Raw genomic sequence first — 21,781 nt, 5'->3', positions numbered from 1 at the left:
GGAGATGATTTATTTGAACAGGAGAAATGATTTTATTCTGTTCAATCCTTGTCTGTAATAATAATAATCATAATCAAAACAACAGTTTATGTATTTTCATTTTTAGTATGGCTCCATGGCCAAGTGGAAAGGGAACTGAGAGAGTTGCTGGTTCAAATCTGTGCTCAGTGGCCGCACACTGCTGGGTGAGGATGGGTTAAATGCGGAGAGCTCTTTCCCTTATGAGGATGAATAAAGAAACAACGACATAAACAAACACAAAATATAGGAAACTGGAGCGCAAGCTCGAAGGGAAGCCCATAAACAACAACCCGTTGCCCCTGGTTACCAGCAGGATGCAGCTGCTGCTAGTGGGAAATGTCTTTTAGTCAAGTTCCCCAAATGTGGCGCCCTCTATGGGGAAATGCTGCTCAATATCTGTGAGCCACGGACAATACGAGTTTCTCAGAAATCGATTACACAAACGGTCTCAGCTCGGACTGAATCATTACCTCACACTTGACACTAAAGCGGAACTCCACGTCCCCTTCCAAAGAATACACACAATAATAATGAAAGCAAACAATAACAAAAACAACATAGGAGTGTCAAAAATGTAAGTCAGGATTGATTAATGTGTTCCTAGGTGGATAAGCATTGCTAGGAAACCCTCCTTAACTTCGTTTTGTAGGAGGGGGGCGGGGGGAAAGGGGGGGGGGGGGGGGGGCGGCACTTCTCAGAGCAGGAATCCTGTAAAATAAATAAATAAAAGCACGCTTCCTGTCAATCTGCGCACAGAGAGAGAGGCTTTACTGGAAGGAGGCGGAGTCAGCTCACACAGAGGAGGACTCATCTCCTCCTCCTGCTGCCTTAAAACCCACAGCTCACCACACAGAGAGAGCCGCACTCTCACAAGAGGAGACTTAAGAACAGAAAAAGAAAAAAAAAAAACTGAAATAAACTTCACAACTTTGAAGGTTTACAACCAACTGTCAACAACTGTCTGTTCATCTGCGCACTATTTTGGATTTATTCTGAGAGAGAGCGTCTTTGGAGACACATTTAAGGTAATTCACTTTTTTTTTTCCTCCCCTGTTTTTTTAAGCTACTGTTATTTTTTAACGTAGGACTTTTATTATAGCAACGGTTTACATGTGCGTATAGAATGTATGGAGTGTTGAAGTAGTGTGAAGTAGTTGTGGTCTCGGAGCCGGGCATCGCGTGCGTAAATTGCGCAATCGGGAGTTTTTACTGGAACTGACCGTGGTGCCTGAGTCCCGAGGGCAGATTACACACAAAAGTTTCCTAGAAACGGCTTCAAGTTAAATGACTGGGAGAGTCACCGAGAAAACACTCCAGCAGAGGAGAGAGTCACGGGAGAAAGAAAGAAAGAAAGAAAGAATTGTGAAATAGAGTAGAATACAGAATTCATGGGAAAATAAATAACAACAAATAAACTATAGTATAGGGTTAGGTTTAAAAAGTATAACTTCCACATATGGAAATATAATTTACATTAAAAAATCAACATGAATAAAGTAATTAATTGTTTCCTTCCTTCCTGTCTTTCTCATCAGGGGTTTCATTTCTACACAAACTCCGTGTTGACCTCTTCGTGCCCCCGCCTCCCCCCCACGCGACCGTCTGAACCCTCTGTTTGACTCCATCTCTTCTCTGCTTGTCTGTGTGGCGCCCCGGTGCTCCCCAGGCTACCCAGAGAGAGGGCACAGCGCCATGGTAACTCACAGCAAGTTTGACTTCGCAATGAGCAGCAGCCTCTTGGACTCCAACATGCGGCTGCCTCACCGTTACAAGACTTTCACCTCCAAGGCGCAGTACCAGATGGTGCTCGCCACGCTCCAAAAGCTCCAGGAGAGCGGCTTTTACTGGGGCGCCATCACTGGGAAGGAGGCCAACGCAATGCTGGCATCTGAGAGCAACGGCAGCTTCCTCATCCGGGACAGTTCAGACAACCGACACCTGTTCACGCTCAGTGTGAAAACGGCGTCGGGCACCAAGAACCTGCGCATCCAGTGCGACGCTGCTTCTTTTCACCTGCAAACAGACCCTAAGAGCATTCAGTCTGTCCCCCACTTTGACTGCGTCCTTAAGCTGGTCCATTACTACATGCCTCAGAGCAAGGCGAACGCTCGCAGTGGGAATATGTATTACATTTACTCTGGAGGCGAGAAGATCCCCCTGGAGCTCATCAGACCTCTCTCCTGCAGCCTGTCCACCCTGCAGCACCTGTGCAGGAAAACAGTCAATGGACATTTGGACATTTCTACCAAAAGAGACCAACTCCCTCACCCTCTCAGGGAGTTTCTGCAGGAGTATGATGCTCCGATCTAGAGGCGTTCGCGTGATGCTCTTGAAGGAGCAGCAACGTTAGAGTGCAACAGAGAAACTCGGCGGTTTCAGTGCAGCCCTGCTGGGCGAGACGTGTGGAGGAGTCGCGACAGAGCAGAGACAAGAGACAGTTGAGCCCAGGACTCATGCAAAGGAGCAGTGTTGTACTGACAAGTTCTCACAGATTAGCAGCCCGTCGGTCTCTCTCTCGAGGTTCCACATTTCGGGTAAAAAAGAGACACGAGACTGAAGAGGACAATTGACACACACAGAGATACGGTTCCGCTGCTGTAGTGTGGCGGGCATGAAAGAGAGAATAAAACCCTGGTGACGTACAACTTACTGAAAACCGAAGTAAGGCTCAGTCAGCTGTCTACAGTCTGATGACACACAGGTTCTGTCTGCTGCTGCTAACCAGAGTGCTGTGACACACACACACATACACACACACCAGCCTCACAAAGTCGTTCATCCATTAAAGCTGGACTTGCTTTTTACGATCAGACTTTTGCTGACAGCGGATGACAATCGTGGATGTATGAAATAACGTCCATGCAGTGGTTTTGGATCTCTGACCAAGTGTACGCTCGACAGGAGACCCCGACATCCTGGACCCATATTGGTGTCAAAGCATGACGGTTAAGGGCTGAAGTTTAGTTTTTTTTATTTTGAATGTACAAAGAATATATATTTCTGACATTCTGTTTAAAAGGAAGGGTTTATGCCAAACATGCCTGAGTAAAAACCAACATGACTGAATCCCACAGGATCTTGATAGAGAGAGCAGCACCACTGCTGAGATGTTAATATTAAAAGAAAAAAAAGTGAGACATTTTTTTTTGTGAAACCAAAACATGTGACCGTATCTGTGTCACAGACGGAGAAGCCACAGCTTTCACATGAATGTATTAAAAACATGACGTCAGTCTCTTCCTAATAAGGCGAAGAGTCAATGTGTGTCTTTTTCCTTAAAAAAACAATGTTTACATGAGTGAAGATGAAATGGTTATTGTGCTGTCTTTTGTAAAGATGTACCTTTTTTTCCTCCTCTCTCTCTCTCCGGCCAAACCACTGGCTGTGGATGCTTGAAGATATTTGACAAGTTTGACAAAGCAAGCAGACTGATGCAGACAATTTTGCACTTATTTATATTTGTAGGAACATTTCATTAATTTATAATAAAGAGCACTATTTTTTTCTACGAAACTAACGTGATCTCATCGTTTCATTTGACTTGTGATGAACTTCCCTTTCCACTTGGCAGCGAGAAATGACTAACGCTGTGTTCTGTTTGATCTCTTGAGGTTTCTGTCACTAAGAGTGAAACACATATGGGCACTACATGCACACATCCCACTGGGCTTGGATACCATGCTGCCGGGGTCAGACCACAAGTTCACTGTTTGTCATTATTGCCCTTTTAATTCATTTAGTAGGCAGCACGAACACACTCATTTACGTGACACTGCATTTTTCGAAGACACACTGAACACAACCGGCATGTTGCCAGTGTGTGATTACATACAAGAGCTTTAATGTTCCTTTGAACATCAGTCTCGAGTATTACTTTGCAAGCCGATAACATCTGCTTACTAAGGGTTTGGACGGCTGCTTCCTACTAAATTCAGCGGAACTGTGAATAATCCAGGCCTCAGATAAGGTGTGAGTACACTCCTTTGTTCTCGAGTGACACTGCATTCTCTGCGGCTGTTTGCACATGCTCGCACACATGCACCGCGCAGACAAAAAACAAAATGTTCCCTACCCTACGGTTGTACAGTCAGAGGTATAAGCGGCGTCTACACCTCTGCACACAGGAATTCAAAGGCACGACGTGTGTTTATCAGTGCACACGTGAGACGTCGCGTCCAGTAATCACCTGGAATGTCTCCAGACCTTTGGAAGAACGTGTTTGGAAGGCTGGACCACAACATACTTGACACGCCGTCTTTGTACCTGCACAATAGGCTACAACAAAGGCTATTATCATTAGAACAGGGGATTCCTTCTAAGAATAACGTCAGCTGTTATTCTTGTCGCTTGCTTCCCATGCGAGATAAACTTCTTGTGTCATGATTTTTTTTCGTTTCCGCCGTTCTATTTAAGGTTCTTTTAGAAAGAACTGGAAATAAAACCCTAAGGGTTTAACAATCCTCTCATAATCTAATAATATGACAATTCCCAGATGATCCGTAGCATTTTAGCGAATCCTACATGTCGACTGCACACATACAGTAACGTCAAAGAGAGGCTACAACCAGGAAGACATGCACATTTACTGCAAACTGCTGAAATGAGGGATTAAGAGGAACCTGCAATCACCTCCGTACCAAACATAATTACGGGAAGGCGCTGCGTCTCCACCTGCTTTAGTAGCACTTTACTGTTTCCTCTCAGCCAATACGGCTCAGTGCAGAGGATTCAATAAAATAAAGGGTCTCTGAGGTGGTTTGCACACTGTGAGTGCTTCAGGACCAGAATGTGTTGACATTAAATGCACATTCTATTAGAAGACACGTTGGCGTGCCTCGCCGTAAATTTGATTTAGACTTTGCTTTGGAAAGTTCTTGTTTTCCAAGTAAAACATTCAGGCCAAATGAGGGCAATGTAATATTTAGCCATTAGTTTTGCATTTCCAGCTGAATTCAGCTTCAGTCGAAAAAGGGGAGGGTGAGGTATGGAGTATTAAATACAGCCTTTGTCTGAGTGATAATCACAAATAGGTCCAGGCTTCTTCGAAAATTGCTGAGCATTCAAGAGAAATCATCCTGTCTTCCCAGTAATCCCGAGCTCTTTGCATACTGAGAAACGCTCGATGTGTGCGACTGTGTATATTTATATGATGAGTGTTTTACGAGATTGTTTGCACCCGACACACAGGATGTATGTGATGTGTAGTTTTTGCTTAATAGAACTAAGTATTCAGAATAATTTGGAACATCTGTGACTGGTTTGTGTGTTGCCGTATCAGGTGTTTAAAGTGTCAGGGACCTTTTTAAAAAGTATGAAATACGACTGAAGCCGCACACACATCTGAAACTGATCTGGCATTCAGCAGAGAACTAATTTAAGCATTCAGGCTAAGCTCAGGAGAAATTCTCTGGTAGTCCACGGTCACATGGTTCTAGAGAATCTTTTTGTCAGTGACGCTCCACCCACAACCACTCACTGTATCACTGTATCTAGAGCACAATCTGACATCACTGCATCTACCATGGCGGGTTTTCTAATTTGCTCTACTCACACCTGTCATGTTATAACATTTCTCAAACACACACACACACACACACACACACACAGACTGATTATGGTATTTACTAAATTTAAACTTTATTCTGGGACAATGTGACATTTGTGAACAACTTGAGGAGTAAGTAATATTCTGCTGCTCCAAAATACAACACCTAACCTACATGCATTAGAAATATTTAACCTGCAAATCTTTACTGTTATACATTATATAATTCTTGACAACAAAACAATAAAATAACATCCATCACTGGAGGCAAAAATCATTGTGTAGATGTGTTTGTTGTGTCTTTATAGTACGAGTTGTGCTTCTTGTAACCTGGAAAGAGTATTTCTACTTTATTTGGCCTGACTAAAAAGGATATTATATTCTGCCTCATTCAATAGTTAATCAGTGATACAAATGAATTTGAACTGTCGTATAATCATGTGTCATCCCTAAGCACATTTATTGTCCGTGCATCTAGCTAAAAGGTGGTAAAACATTGAGGCACAAGTGTCTCATACAGTATTTATGATTCACGATAAACACCATTTGTTGACTGGGAAAAACGAGTGGGAATGCAGAAAGTACAAAGTACTGTCTGATCCCACAGAGAAGACATATTAGAAAATGACATCATTTGTAATTCAAATCTCTTCGAGTTGGATGAAAACACAATAATCGTGACACACATTCTTAATATCTGATACGTCCTTTGGCTGTGCATTCACAAAATAGGGCGGAAAAATGTGTTTGAATAATAGTAAATGATGAGATCATTTTCCATCATCAAGTATTTTCAACATAAATCAGGTTACATTTTGAGAATTATAACCCTGTGGCCTCATATGACCTCACGACTAGACATAAGAAGGTTTTGTTGTGCTTCAGCAGACTTGAAGTGACTGCTAGTTCCCAAAAGAGGCAAACTACTATTTTGGGAACTGCATTTTTTTGCTGACTAAATGTGCAGCCACAGAGGAAATGAGGGACGTCGCTGAAGCTAAACATCATACAGCAATTCAAATGAATGTTTAGATTAAATAAATCTATACAGGGGACGCATGAAGAAGTGTTTTTTTTTTTAATGTTACTCTTGAATGGAGATTTTGTTCATAAGCAACATAAATGTGATTGTCTCACAAGAGCTGGAACAAGTGTGCGATATATTATTCGAATTCGATTTCAGGACTGTAAACATTCACCACGTCAACTTGTACAGTAGCATGGCCAGAATCGGACTTTTGAACACTGCACATAATCATGAGTGTGTTTGTGCATCTAGTCATTTTCTCTGAGCATGTGAAGAAACAGGAAAATTCTAATTCCCACTCATCTTTCCAGTATCTCAGTCTGTTTACAATTCCACAACTGGTGGTTGCCATGGAGCTACTGTGAGTAATGAGTTCCAGATGCCAGGTAGCCGAGCCAACCAGTGAGAGGCCTTGAGTCACCACAGCCCGCAAGTCCCACCCTTCAAGACTCTTCTCCGGGCATGCTCCTCCTGTTCCTTCTCTAGGCCTCCAGATTTACTGTAAGCACTCCACTCCCCTGTGCTCAACTTCAGACGTTAATACTATAAATCTGCACTTTCATCTTCACTGTATTCTCCTTGACTAACTCGTCTGCCACCTCAGCAGCTCTGTGCGTGCTTTTATATCCATGCTCTGCTGTATTTCAGGGTGACGCAAATGAAAGGCAGGGCTATGAGGGAATACTACAAAATTAGACTTTCAAGCCATTACCACTCATGGTCATGTGCACGAGCGTGTCTGGCTGCTCTCAAAATGACCTTATCGCTTATTTTTAAAATACACAAAGGCAGCAAATGTACGAAGCGAATGCAAAAGCATACAAAATTCATGTATCCGTACTTTTATTTTTACCACGCCACATTTCCCCTAACTATCTCCATAACTAACAAACAAAATCAGAAGAAGTTTGTATTTATAGAGCATTTTTGTAGTCTTGATGGCTTTCACGCTACATTTTTGCCATTCACAGCCGATAGGAGCAACATGCTGCCAAGTGTCTTGCCCAAGCACACACATAGACTAGTGGGAGCCGGGAATCAAACCCACAACCTTCCAGTTGAAAGACAAGTCACTCTACCACTGAGCTACCGTCACTCATTTTTTTAACTGCATTTTATTTCAGTAAATTACGTTTGATACTTAAGTACAGTAAATGTGATACTTGTACATTTACTCAAGTATCACTTTTAGGTACTTCATACAAGACTGCAGTCTCATACGTCTAGTGCACCACATTCTCACATTCTCATTTCTGAGTGAAACAACAAGATAAGTTATGTTTCTGCTACAACAGGTGGGGATAAAAAAAATAAATAAATGTGCAGGCAGGTAGGTGTTACAACTTTGTAGGTAGGTGTTATCCATTTTCAGTTGACGATAGTGTCATGCAGACATGTTTTGAGTCAGTATTACTCTGACTATGGTTCCTGTTGTAGTGTGGAGATCTAGCTACAGTTTTACTGGAAACCACTCATACAAGTGAACACAGTGAAATATTGACATCACCTTGCTAATGTGATCCATGTCATGTGGCTTGTGGTAAAAAAAAAAGAAAAAAAAGCCACCTTGTCACACTGGGTTCCATACGCCTACACTAGTGAACTAACAATAGCTACAGTGTGAGGTGACAGACTCATTACATTTATCACAAACCCCACAGGTGCATAAATAACCGGGGACACGGCCACAATCGCGTTTGGTCACATTTAGGAAATGTTGCCGCTTCAGTTTCATTGCTGATCCTTTTTCTGCCTTTTCTAGGAACCCGTTTGCACATGCAAATGTCAAGCAGGTAGTGAATGTAAACAAAGTCACCTGAGAAGAAATCCCTAAGAGTCCTTGAGCACTGCCGGGAAACACCCTCTGAGTCAAAGCGGCACAGGGTAGGCTGGCCCAGAGTGAAAATGACGTACTTGTGTTTGCTGGTTTGTGCACAGGACGCTTGAATACAACACCATGAGCAAACAGTCTGATTATCTTCTTCTTTTTTTTACAATTTGTGTAAACACAAACCCACCCTTATGGAGCAGGGTATTACAAGCTGCATGACAACTGTAATCCGCTGTCAAATAACACGGAGCAGAGAGTGATAAATGGAAGAGATGTGGCAACATGTTTAACAAGCTCGGTGCTATGCGCTGTTGTGGTGATACCCTGACTCACTTCCTGATCAAATTGTCTCTGTGGGAAACACTCGTAATCAACGTTTGTTCACGCTCACACGCCAAAACTAATCAGAGGGCGACACTTCAGTGTTTACATAAGCATTTAGTGACAAAAGAAGTCAAACAGTTTGCTCTATAAATAATCTACATATCGTCATGACACAGGGTGTGCTTGTGGAAATGCAGCATGCTTACGTGAGTTCTCTGCCCATTTATTGCGGAGCGTGGCTTCTTATCACCATAACAACCAACTAATACAATATTTACATGTGACCTGTGTACTTCAAGGCAACTGTGATGAATTTTATGTACGAATATATATGATCATATATATGTATATACAGTATATATGTATATGTACTGTATTCATGTACTGTGTATATGAATCTGCAGAAGGTGGTAAAAGTTCAGGGCTACATGCTGATACCATTAAAGCTGTAGTAGGTCACGGGAAATACAATACTTATGCTTTGGGAACGTGACTTTCTTTTCTGAGCCCTTTCCATCAAATGAGCACTGCTACAACCCCAGTGTTTGGTTGATGTATTGATGTGGATGTCTCTTTTGTCCTCCCCAGGTGGACTCTCCCCCCCCTGAGACTCAGGTGTCTTGAGTGGGTCAATAGTGGAGGTGATAAAAGGAGGGTGAAAAGTCCCACTCACTTGCTCTCTCCTTTGTGAGCCGAGCTGCTGCATCTTGGTGAGGCGCTGATGGTGTTTGTGCTCCTTTCTGTGCAAAGGAGGATGTTTTCCATACTTGGCGGTGAGTATAGGGTTTTCCTTTGAGTTCTCCTGTGGTAAGTTTGAAGACCAGCGGTTTAGGTTTATTAGACTTTGTTTTTAACTTAAATATTAATGCTCTTTAATCTTAAATCAAGTTATACCTTGTCATTTGAAGCCTCAACTGCCTCTGTTGCTCTTGCTTTCCCAATCCGCTGCACAATCCTTTTGTTCGGCCCTCCGTCCCCTAAGCCAAAAACAGACGGACATCCATTGTTTTCTATGTGACAGAGGCAATCTTTTCTTCACCAGATAATCCATCCACATCCTCCACATGAGGGTGCGCTCCCTCAATCCCAGCTGTCATAGGGCGTGGACCTGGACAGGTTGTCAGTCCATCACAGGGCCACATAGAGACAACCATTCACACTCCCACCTATTGTCAATTTAGAGTGTCCAATTTATCTCATCCCCAAATCTGCATGTTTTTGGGCAGGAAACTGCAGAACCTGGTGAAAATTCATGCGCACAGGCAGTTGACCTTTCCACTGCTAACGGGAACGTCCTCTCTGTGAACTGCCCTAATTTATCAAGTTCTGCCATCACGGGCTGGGTTTCCGCTAAACTGGAAACAAAGCCCAGTGTAGTTGCAGAAGTCTGCTTGTTTCTTAGATTATTTGCGTTTCGTTATGTTAAAAATGTATGGTCATTGCTCAAAGATGAGTAACTTTTCTGCATTGGAAAAAAAATAAAAAATGAGACGTGTATAGTAAATGCATTTGCCAAAAATGTTTCCAATAATCCTAAAATCAATAGAAATTCATGCGTCATGTCAACTGCTTAAAGGCAAACGCCTTATGAGGTGTCAGATTGAGAAAGATATTTGGTACTAGTGAGCCAGTACAATGTCTTTTCTTTATTTTATTATGTGAATTTGTCACTAATGGGAACGAATAGGAATGTGTTCTCAATGCCATTTGCTTTGTGTGTTTTGGTGCCAGAGTGCAATGGAACTGAACAAGATGAAAAGTCATTAAAGAATTTTGTCTTTTTTAATTAAGAAACCCCTGGCAGCAAAAATGACTGTTTTAATAATGCCAATCATATGTTTATTTAGATCTGACCTCGTCACATCAGCAAAACCATGTGCCGGACAAAACAGTACAGTAACCCTTCCTCATGTGTGTTGTCTGCAAATACATGTTCTCCAGAAGCACCATTTCTCAGAAAATACAATTGAATTCCTCCCCATTCCCCGTTTGTCTGATGTCATCAAACAGCTGGCATATACTCATCTGTAACATGGTGGCGTGGCCATTGTTCCTCTGAAGTTACTGAGAATTTCTATTTTACAGTCACGGTTATGGCTCACAGTAGATAAGCGGATAAAGGAATGAATTGTTGAGTAATGTTACGTTATTGTTTACACACACCAGACGTTCAAGTCATTTGAACACTTCACACAATCTGAAGTTAAGACGAGATAACCCAACGTCCATAAACTGAAGTGACCCGAGCACTCCTATAATATTAGAATGATAAAACACAAAACTGATGCAAATGGCTTGCCAGTTTGTGGAGATCAGTGTTTTAAGATGGTGATTGAGAGTCAGTGTTAAAAAAAGGAAACATTAGATGATAAAGATGGTTTTCTTTTTTCAATATGTGGTGATATTATGTATGTTTTGCAAATTCAAGAAGTAGCTTATGTGTAGCTTTTAGCCTTAGAGCTATATTGTTCTCCCAAAGTATCAAAAACACCTCAATGAACGACACTTCTAAGCAACACGTTTCTGTATTAATATGCAGAGTTGGTCAAATTTGCCTGTAGCAATGAAACTCAACTCAAGTTCTTTATTTCTTTAATTTCCCTTTCCACCCGACAGCTGGTGTAGTCCTGGCCCTCATCACCAGACAAAAACTTAAAATAAACATTTATATTTGTAAAAATGTATTAGGTTTACAACACTTTACATTCTTTCTTTTTTTTGTCTGCAGGTGATGGGGTTAAATCTATCATTCATTCATTCATTGTCTGGTGCTTTATCCTCCACATGATTGTTGCAGGTTGCTGGAGCCAGTCCCAGCTGACACAGGGTGAAAGGCCAGGTGCAACCTGGACACGTCACCACAAACCACTGCAGAGCGGACACACGAAGACTGAGATTGAGACAAAGACAGTGTATGATGGTCGTAAATTAAAATGAAACAAGCAGGATTAAGTACACCATTAAGGAAAGTTCAAAAATAATAGTGTGAATGAGCTGCCAAGCATTTTAGAAGTGCATTATGCACTTCCATTACAGTCAGACTTAGTTGTCATTTAGAGGGGGCTGGTCTCTTATACGCCGCAGCTCCAGATCTATTTTTCATTTTCTATCTTGTACTGTACATTTAATTCCCAGCCATCATTGAATCAGACTTTGTGTAGCTCCCTCTGGAACACTAAATGTTTCCTACAACACAGATGCAGTACTACCACAGTTAAAAACAGTATGATTCTCCTGGGCCAAGATACACAGAATGACAGGTTTCCACACATGAAACTTGATTTGTTATTGTCATATACATAGACTCATGTTTCTGCATGTTGTTGCTGCTGTTCCATGAATCAGCTTGGCTCCCTGCAGAGAGCTCTTGTATGTCTGGAGCATGCAACCTGATCCAACGCTGGAATTCAGTCACAAGAATAAGAACAGGCCCAAAGACACATTTGTGTGTAGACCATAAGTGAGCTGGTTAACTGGAAACTCCCTGATAATGTGACAGTCAGAGGAGCCATTCAATACATCAAGCCACTGACTCAGTATACTATGACAGCTTAGTGTGTGTGTGTGTGTGTGAGTACGGCTGCATGAAAAAAACATGGCTTTTATTTTCAGTGTATGTGATTGTGTGTGTGTGTTTGCTCATGATGCAGCATTATGATAAGAGAACAAAAAAAAAAGCTGAAACCAGAGATTAGTGAGGCTGCCCTTCCTGTAACAGAGGTCATCAGGTGACCTGCAATGACCTTGAGTGCATTCAAATCGCAGAGTGCCGGGATGGTACGTCAGCAAAGAGTTGAGCCACTTACTGGATCACGGTGTTAAATGGAGAGAGTGTGTGAGAGAGAGAGAGAGAGAAAAAGGAAAAACCCTGGCAGATGATGAAATGAAAAAATAGTGTCTGATGTTTATACTGTGCAAACACTTAAAATAACAGTACTTACTGTAATGATTAATTACTCGATATTAAGTATTATTTTGTTTTTGCAGTTGGGGATTTAATATAAATTTGCTGAAAACAGAATTATTTTTACGTGGTTACCGTGCGTCATGTTTGATCTATGTGTATTTATCTATTATGTAAACAAAGCATATAACCATAGCAGCTGCAGACACACTGACATAGCAGTCGAGTTATATTATTATACTTACTGTCATTACTGATAATTATCACCGAATATTCATTCTACAAATATGTAAACAACCATAGTATAGGCTACTGACACCACCACCAAGATGCAGCTGATTATAGCTCACTAATTATTTAGCCTGTACTTGGAAACTGAGCATGGAAACTTAGATTATATGATATGAGTGTTGGTATTACATTGAGCTTATCACTTCTTATGAGTGACTAGCAATTCTAATCTAATTAGACATGGCAATACAACAATAACAGCGACAAAAACTGAAAGGTCAAAGCTTTTAGGCTCAGGAATAGTCCCCTGCTTGCAACAAGACTCTCAACAGAAAATTCCTGTTAGGACATGAGGTACGAGTGATCGCCATGGAGACGTCCACTGACGACTGCAGGAAAGTGTACGGTGCGGGGAATGCTCCGGCAACAGCTGCTGCCACTTCCATGGAAACACAACAGAGTGAACAGCGAACACTCTGACACTGTCCCGGCAGGCCCCCACAGAGCCCACACACCGACTGCAAAGCAGGTCCAGTTGCACGCCGACTCTCGCAGCATAACAAACCTAAACCTCAAATGTCAGTGCTATGACAGCAAAGCCCACCATTAAGGGCTCACTGGTCTGAGAGGAAACAAAACTTCAGGAATTTCTTTTTTTTTTTCAAGATGGGAAAACCCAACTGGATCATTGTCCTGGATAAAAAAACTTGGTGGTTTCCATTGCCATGAAATGTTTGTTTCTATGTGTGCGAGAGTGTGTGTACGCTAGAAACTGGGACTTTTGTCTGCAGAGCAGGAAAAAAAAAGAGACTTATTTTACATAAGTCCTTTTCTTTGGGTTTTCCCCCGGATATTCCATCTTCCTCCCACTTGGAACATTTTAACGCAATAGTTGAAGCTCAGCTCTGCCATTTAATTGGTCTTTATCCAAGTAATCAAGCGCGACAAGGTAATCAATATATGGAATGACGTGTGTCCACCGCAGCTTCTTTCCTGTGGGCCCCCCTTTTCAGCTCGTTGGTTTCAGGCATTTACTGGTTGACCAACTGCTTCACAGACAACAACTCTAGTTGTAATTAGCATGTCAAGCTCCTCTCTTTGTCTTTCTACCATCCATTAAGGTTCAAAATATTTAGTTCTTTAAGCATCAGTACCAACAGCATCAGCGGAGCATACGCAGAGTGCAGGAGCCAGCTTGAGTCCACCTGAATACAGTATATGCATGCAGTATTAATTCAACTCCCAATCACATTGAATGATTGGTTTTATTTAGACTTACACAGTAATCTTCTTTCAACATCATGTATTGACAATCCAAAGACATGCAGAGAGAGAAGTACAGCTAATTAGAGGACCTGCCAGTAAGCGTGAATGTGAATGCGAATGCTTGTTTGTTTATGTAGGTCTTTGATCCTCTCACCTAATGTCAAGTGAAATTTGCTTCTGCTCATTCATTTAGTTTACATGCACAGTTTAATCAAGCTAAGGCCGTAGTCCAACTAGGACAGGCAAACGGGCAACTTGCAGAGTCCGAGTATACAAGAGGAGAAAGTCCATTTATTTGATGTGTACGTCTGACTCCGCCTCCGTAGGTGGTGCTGTATCTCTCTATGGGCTAGTGTGTAGTGAATCAGTTTCCTGTTGACCTTTATGTCACAGAAAACCTGTGGTTCTGTATGTTTTGTAGCTGCTGTACATCTAACATGGCTCTAGTGCTTGCTGTGCTGTTTATGGTTTCCGTTCCAGCAACAGTACTGCAGTTTATACGTCGTCTCCTTTTACAACCAGAGAGGAACCTTTGGTGCATGCACAGTACGCTAAGTCTGATTCCAGTCTGACTAAGCGTACATGCAGGAGTAATCGGACTATGAATCGCTTTATCCAGGTATGTTACAAAGAAACTAACATTGTGTTGCCAATGTTGAAGTAACAGCGGCTTATTTTGATCTTATTTTGAGGAAAATGATCATACGTGCATTCTGACGTGGCTCAGGACCATTTGCTTCACATTATCGTAGATCGTGAATATTATAACGCAGTTTTACTGAAATAATCTAACAGAATGGTTGAAAAAAAAAAAGCACCTCTGACAGAACAGCATCTCTACCTCCCATTGTCCATTATTTGGAGGGGTCAAATTATGGTACAAATCCGATAATTATGATACGCCTGGCAACACTGCTCCTGCTCCACTCCCTAACAGGGGTGAAGGGGTTAATTTTCCAATTAAGCTGTACAAGTGTTGTTTGATGTTTGATGTTTGATCCAACCTGTTTTTACATCCATGCCTTGATGTACTGGTAATTGGAGTTTTTGTACACTAGCGTGGCAAAGGTTCGATTAGAATGTTCTCTGTCCATTACAGCCAACCGTGCATGTCAATTGAATTTCTCGCTACATGTGGAGGAGAAACCATGCGGGGAGAATTTTTATGCCCGCAGCAAGTGTGTCTCTTCAGTGAAAACAGAGCCACATTTACTGTAACACTCCATAACATTCCAACACTTGTTATGCAAAGTTCTTTTTTCTAATAAGCACTGGGGTTGTTTTTCTCTTGAGGGTGGTGAATTTGCCAGATACAGGCCTCACAGCTGAGGAGGAATGAATGTGCTGGCAAGTGATTCACATGACGTCTTATTAATAAGTATAGTAGAAGGCCCTTTTTGATGTCTGCTCCAAAAAACAAAAATGTACCGTTCATGCACCGTAAAGTAAACATAGAAATGCAGCCTTTGTAGACTGTGCCCAAGTATGTTAATGCTTAACATGGAAGGAAGGAAATTCAGATGTGAACAAGCGACTCCTTTTGGAAAACAACAATAATCGCAGTTGCACCAAGCTGACTCACAGTTTTGGAAACTGTCCTGCATGAGGAAGCCCCAAAATGTTGCTAGGTAACAAACTTAGAGGAAATAGAAAAAGTACAAATGGAACTTCAGCAATATGTGTCGAATATTTAACTGTTACCGAATGCCATTTCGCGCCTGTGGGTGTACGTAAACTCTGTAGTTTAGAAAATGAGCTCACAGGTCAGTTGAGGACAGGATACATACAGGCCCACTCCTTTTTTACTAGGCTGACTCAAAAATGGGGATTTGAAGGCGGAGTAAACACGGAACAAGTCAGTTCAGAGATAATTTCCAGTATTTCTAAATGCTAATTCAGTTCACAAAGTTGTACTAGTGTCAGTCGTCTCTGTGCTCGTGTGTTGGTAGTTAAGAAATAGTTTAGTATGAAGTCTTCCTGTTTCTTTGTTAAACAGAAAAAGCCATTAAGGCTGTTTATTTTCCACCGACGCATAAACATTACTATACAAATGGCTCCATGAAACGTCGGCATAGATATAAGGTACTGTTTGCAATTAGAATAATCTCAAGAAGTTACCCCAGAAAACCTCGCAATGAATAAAGGTGATTACAGTTCCTGCAGGTTGAGTCACTAAATACACACGCTGACTGTAAACAGGGAGTGATGACTATTCCCATCATCTATGCACATATCCTGTCTGGACACATAATGTCACAAATATATGTACTTTATCTACATCTATCTACTATATATATATATATAGTAGATAGATGTAGATAAAGTATATATATATATATATATATATATATATATATATATGTATATGTATGTTTATATAGATATATTTCAGTTAAGATAGCACTTGACCATAATCATTGTCCATGCGGGAAGTGCAACTACAGAAGTAGGTCTATACTGGAACTAATGTAATAATTGCAACATTGGTCAAAACAGGAAAACAGCATTGCTACATACAGCATTTTACAGCATGTTTATCCCGGCACAAGGATGCTATAATGTACACTACGCGCTTGCAAAATGCCTCTAACTAGAAACACATTTGCTCAATTTACATGCCAGAGGAAGTGCTGAAATAGCTCTGTGCATTAAGTCTGAAATTACAGAAACAACAGGTGAGAGTGGCGGCACAGGTGCACCCCCCCCCCCACCCCCCCAAAAAAAAAAAAACACTGATGCGATATCTTGCAGCAAACCGATCAGTGAGAAACACAGCTGCAAGAGGAACAGTTGTGATACCCGTGCTCTGCTGGGAAGTTCACTATCAGCGATCGCATATGTGAGCGTGAGGTTTGGTTTTGGAACTTTTTTTGACACCGTCACCGTGTAACGAGAGGGGAAGTGGGTCATTTTTTTTTTTCTAGCTGATATTATGAAAGGGCAAAGAAGGCTGAAATATTCCATGATGGACAAAGCACAATGATGAGTGTGGCTGAAATTAGCTGGAAACTAACAGTTGTGTTACAGTGAATCTGAATCACTTCTATTCTGTTGAAAAATTAGTGATTCTGGCAATATATGCGTTCAGGATTTCCCACGAAACAACATGCAAACGTCATAGACTTTGAAATGTTTCCACAGAACTGTGTATGTGATAGTATCTCTCTCACTGTAAACTCATCATTTGGACCATAGCAGGGCGTCATTATTTTGTTTAGACGGTCTGAACAATACATACGATTCTATAATCAAGTTTTAACTTTACTTCCCTCACTTTGTTGGTGACCGAAGTAAAAGGAAAGGACACATAAGCAAGTTGTCCCACTTAGCAATTTAATTGTACACAAACGGGGGAAGGAAATGAGATCATACAGTTTACAAAACAGTTGATGAAAGGTGAATTAAAAGTGGAGTGAGAGGACATGCGCTTTAGAAGTGAGACGAAAAAAAAAAAAAAGCAGCAACAATAAAACCCTTTTTGTGTAACATGTAAAGTCAGTCACTATCTGGGCAGATTATGACACACTTTGCATGAATGAGAAATCGACGGCCATAGATACAAGGACGGGAGGGGAGCGGGGGAAGAGGAGGGGCAGTTGTTCTCTTAGTAACAATTCAAGGAACTGATTACAGCCTCTGAGAAGTGTGACTCATCCAGTGGCATATCAGGAAACCCTTTAAATGTTGGTCATAACCTGTGTGCCTTGCGCAAATATGACTATGTCGTATGCAAAAACATATCGCACACCTCCTAATCTCTCTCTCTCTCTAAAATCATTAACACTCAGTGTGGGAATGACAAGCTTCACTTTATTCTGCCTGTTTCACTTTACAACTCACACAGGATATTGACACATTTGTGATTGGAAGTGCACTGTAGAAACACGGGCCTCACATGCCGAGCTGCTCGCGTCATTTGTTGAAAGGCCTCGTCCTCGCTTCCCATAACAGAGAGAGAGAGAGAGAGAGGGAGACACACACGCACACATACACATACAGTGTGTGTAGTGATGTAGTCCGTCGTAGTTACGGGCTGTACATGGACAGTGTGTAAAGTAAACGTGCATAAAGCTATTTAAATGAGTTAACTGCTCAACCAAAAAGGAAGAGAAAAAACTTAGAAGAAAAGAAAAAAATACATTTTTTGGAAAGAACAAATGAATCACAAGTCAGGACATGCAGCTTCAGCCAACGTGTTACTCATTCAGCAGGAATCTGTGGATATAAAAGCCCCACCAGATGAGTGTTAGTGGACTTTTATGTCCTTTGCTGAAAAAAAACAACATTTTATTTAAATATTCTGCTGTTTCTAATAAAAAATAAAAACACGCGCACACACACACACCCACACCCACCCACCCTCCCTCCCTTCATGCCTCTACTACATGGTGTGTGACATGAGGTTGAGAAAGCTGCACCCCCTCCACCTCCGCCCTCCTCATACCCAGAACAGTGATAGGAAGTGACACTATATGTGGACCCCTGTGTGTAAAAGCTGCAGTTCTGATAACAGAAGGCTCACTCCTGCCAGACAACTGGTTTCCTCTAAACTCTCTCTGTGTGTGTGTGTGTGTGTGTGTGTGTGTGAATTCTACCAAAAGTGTTTAGTCAGTTACGGATTAAGGCTGTGCCCACTCAGATCGAATGATTCCACCGCTTTGTTGTAGGTGATGTGAACATGAGTCCTCGCAGCTCCTTTGAGATTTACAGAAACCTCAGTGCGGTGATGGTGAGGAGTCCAGAGTACAGTGTGTAGGAACCTTCGCTGTCATATAGTGAGTAGCGAGAGAGATTCACGAGAGAAAAATGTGAGAATCATTAACCTTATGGGAAAATGGCCTGATATCAGTTTCTGTATGTTGCATTCAAATTAATATTTTCTCATTTCACATACGGGCTAGAATCAAGTAAAGGTGTTTGTTTATATTTAGAGAAAGGGAGCAGTTGCTCTTCTTTTTTTGTAAACATATTTTTCTCAAGTACATTACTTCATCTCGCATGTGCGTGTTTGTGTTGAGGGTGCAGAGAACCGTGGAAAAGACACCGCAAAGCAAACACACACACACACACACGCACACACACACACACACACGAGATAAAGTCACACTGGCGGTGCATATTGTGAGAAGTGAGAGTGAAACGCTTGAGGCTTGGGAGATCAAAGGAGCCAAGATCATGTCTTTATGCAAATCTGACTCAGGTGAGATGTGTAGAAGAGGCCCTTAATCTCCCTGCTTCCTGGAAAAAGTCAGCTTCTTTCAACATATTATCAGAGTCACTTCCCATAAACTACGAGGTTTACACCACAAACCCACAACACTTGCATGAAAAGAAACAAAACAGGGATAAGACGCTATGACCTTATGTTAAAAAGGTAAATGAGACTATTTAAAAAAACATTCTTTTTTTTTTTTTTTTTTACATTTGTGCAAACTACTAAAGGATGTTGCGTTCCCTGGTGTGGCCTTCCTGGAAATCAACCCGGAAACACCTTATTTTTGTTCCAGTAACTCAGATATGAAACAGTGTAACTGCACATTGCATGAATGCACCTGTGTTCACCATTTCCTGTCAGGCATTCATTTTGATTTAGAGATTTATAGAGGGATTCAAAAGTCCATTTGTCTCTTCATCACTTTCTTGTCACTGTCAATGTGTGCGTGTGTGTGCGTGCAAGGACATGTTTGTTAAGTGTAGTGTGTAAAAAGGGGGTACAATCATGTAAATGTGTGCAGCCAACCGGCAACAAGTCGGGCCTGACGCAAGTCTTGTAAACAAAGAAAAATCTATTTTTCACGAAGGGGCCACTCCTTGCTTCAAATTATTATTATTTATTTTTTTTAAAACTGTAAACATTGTATTTGGATTTGGCTTATTTAAGAGGAATTCCCCCCTGGGAGCTGGTAAATGTTTAACATATGGGATCTGAACGGGGTCAGCAAGCTCTGATCTTGTCTTTGCATGAACAATCTATCATACATCTTAAAAGAAAGTAACAAAAAAACAAATTTTCTTCCACCACATTTGGAAGGCTGACTGCTCATGTACAGGGGCAGAACTATCTTTCTTTTTTTTTATTAATTCTGAAAGTTTAGCTTTTTTTAGTCACGTTTACTCCAACACGGCAGCTCTGTTACAGATTTTTAGATTTAAAGATTGCAACATTCCCATGTGGGTACAATAAAGTCACAAATTAATCTTAGGGGGTAGATGACCAATTGTAGCACAAAGCACTCCGAACATTAGATTAATGTGAAGTAATGATTTTTTTTTCTCTTGTACGCACACACACAAACACAAAATCCACATTGAGTGTTTACACATAAGACACGTTAACTGGAGAAGGTCTGGGAGTTTGAGGTTTTCTGTGCAGTATCTAAGATGTACTTCTGGATGGAGACCTCTGATATTTTACCTGTAATCTATAGAGGCACTCTCTGATTTTGTGGGTCACAGCCTCTGTAAGTTCTCCACTTACCACTGGCACCGTGTTTTATAGCTCCTCTCTATGTTTGAATCTTCTTGTGTTCCTTCTTCTTGTTGCTGTCACATGACGGTTGGCCAACACCAGGTGGTCAGTCTGGATCTGGAAGACCCATGACGTCCGGTAGGGTCCACATGACACGGCCCCTTTGTGGAGGAACACAAGCACACCTCCACTTCAAGTGCACGTGGACTATATGCACCAACTTGTGCATGCTCCCCGTAGCTGAACACTGTCCAGTCCAGCTGGTGGCGCAATCCTTTTTTGGTCAAGAGAGACATTCAAGGAGACAGCAACCATGGAAACTTGCTTGAGGAGGTCTGCTGTTCCCTACACACAGTATGTACAATCCATCGTTTAAAGAATACAAGGTCATACAAATGAGCAGGAATGGAATGAGATGCTGATTATGCATGAATGGAATGGAGGACTGACAAGGACCCTCCTTTATTATGAACCCTTACATATTGTATATTATTATGTTCAAGTAAAGCCGTTCCTTAACCAGCGTGATCTTGAAAAGGCGATTCATGCATGTATTAGCTCAAGAATTGACTCTTGTAATGCACTTCATGTTGGTCTTCACCAGTCTTCTCTGTCACACCTTCAGCTTGTTCAATATGCATCTACCGTACTTGCGCTTCAACAAACACCCATAGGTGTGAACACATCTGTTCTTCACATACACTCCACTGGCTGCTGGTTTCCTTTTAGCACTGATTTTTAAGATTTTACTGTTTTGAACTCCCCTGAGTGCCTATCTGGCACTTTTTAAAGCCAAACTGTATTTTACTTTAAATATCTAGTAGCATAGTAACACTTTCCTTGCATTCTTAATCTAAGTATTAGATTAGATATATTGTTTTTTTTCTTTGATTCCCATTTCACCGTATGTTTTAGTATTTTATTATTCAAACAAAAAGACTGCATGCAAAAACTGCATGTTTGAAGAGCGTGCGCACATTGATATTATCTTGTGATATTCTCATTAAGTATGATATGGTGCAGTGGGTCAGAGCTGCATACTTCTTTGGAACTTTAACCGAGAAGCTGCTGCCGTTGTCAGTTCCCTGAAAAGTTAAAAAAGGAAACACTGTTTGATTGGAAATTACACGGCGATATCCGTGAATTTTCTCACATGGTACGGC

General features: G+C 41.4%; 1 protein-coding gene across 1 annotated transcript; it reads left to right on the top strand.

The window, feature by feature from the left end:
- Positions 1-854: 854 nt before the first annotated feature.
- On the top strand, positions 855-3,534 carry socs3a (suppressor of cytokine signaling 3a). Its single transcript, XM_058652499.1, has 2 exons — positions 855-1,046; positions 1,557-3,534. The coding sequence occupies exon 2, from the start codon at positions 1,714-1,716 to the stop codon at positions 2,329-2,331; it is 618 nt and encodes a 205-aa protein (XP_058508482.1). The 5' UTR covers positions 855-1,046; positions 1,557-1,713; the 3' UTR covers positions 2,332-3,534.
- The last annotated feature ends 18,247 nt before the right edge of the window (positions 3,535-21,781 follow it).

Source organism: Solea solea, chromosome 16 (assembly GCF_958295425.1).
Source record: "Solea solea chromosome 16, fSolSol10.1, whole genome shotgun sequence".
Taxonomy (NCBI): Eukaryota; Metazoa; Chordata; class Actinopteri; order Pleuronectiformes; family Soleidae; genus Solea; species Solea solea.
Note: the sequence above shows the minus strand (reverse complement) of the source record. Positions and strands in the feature narration are given on the sequence as shown.

What these genes read in the sequence shown, in the direction of transcription:
- socs3a (XM_058652499.1), top strand. Translation starts at nt 1,714, where the DNA reads ATGGTAACTCACAGCAAGTTTGACTTCGCAATGAGCAGCAGCCTCTTG.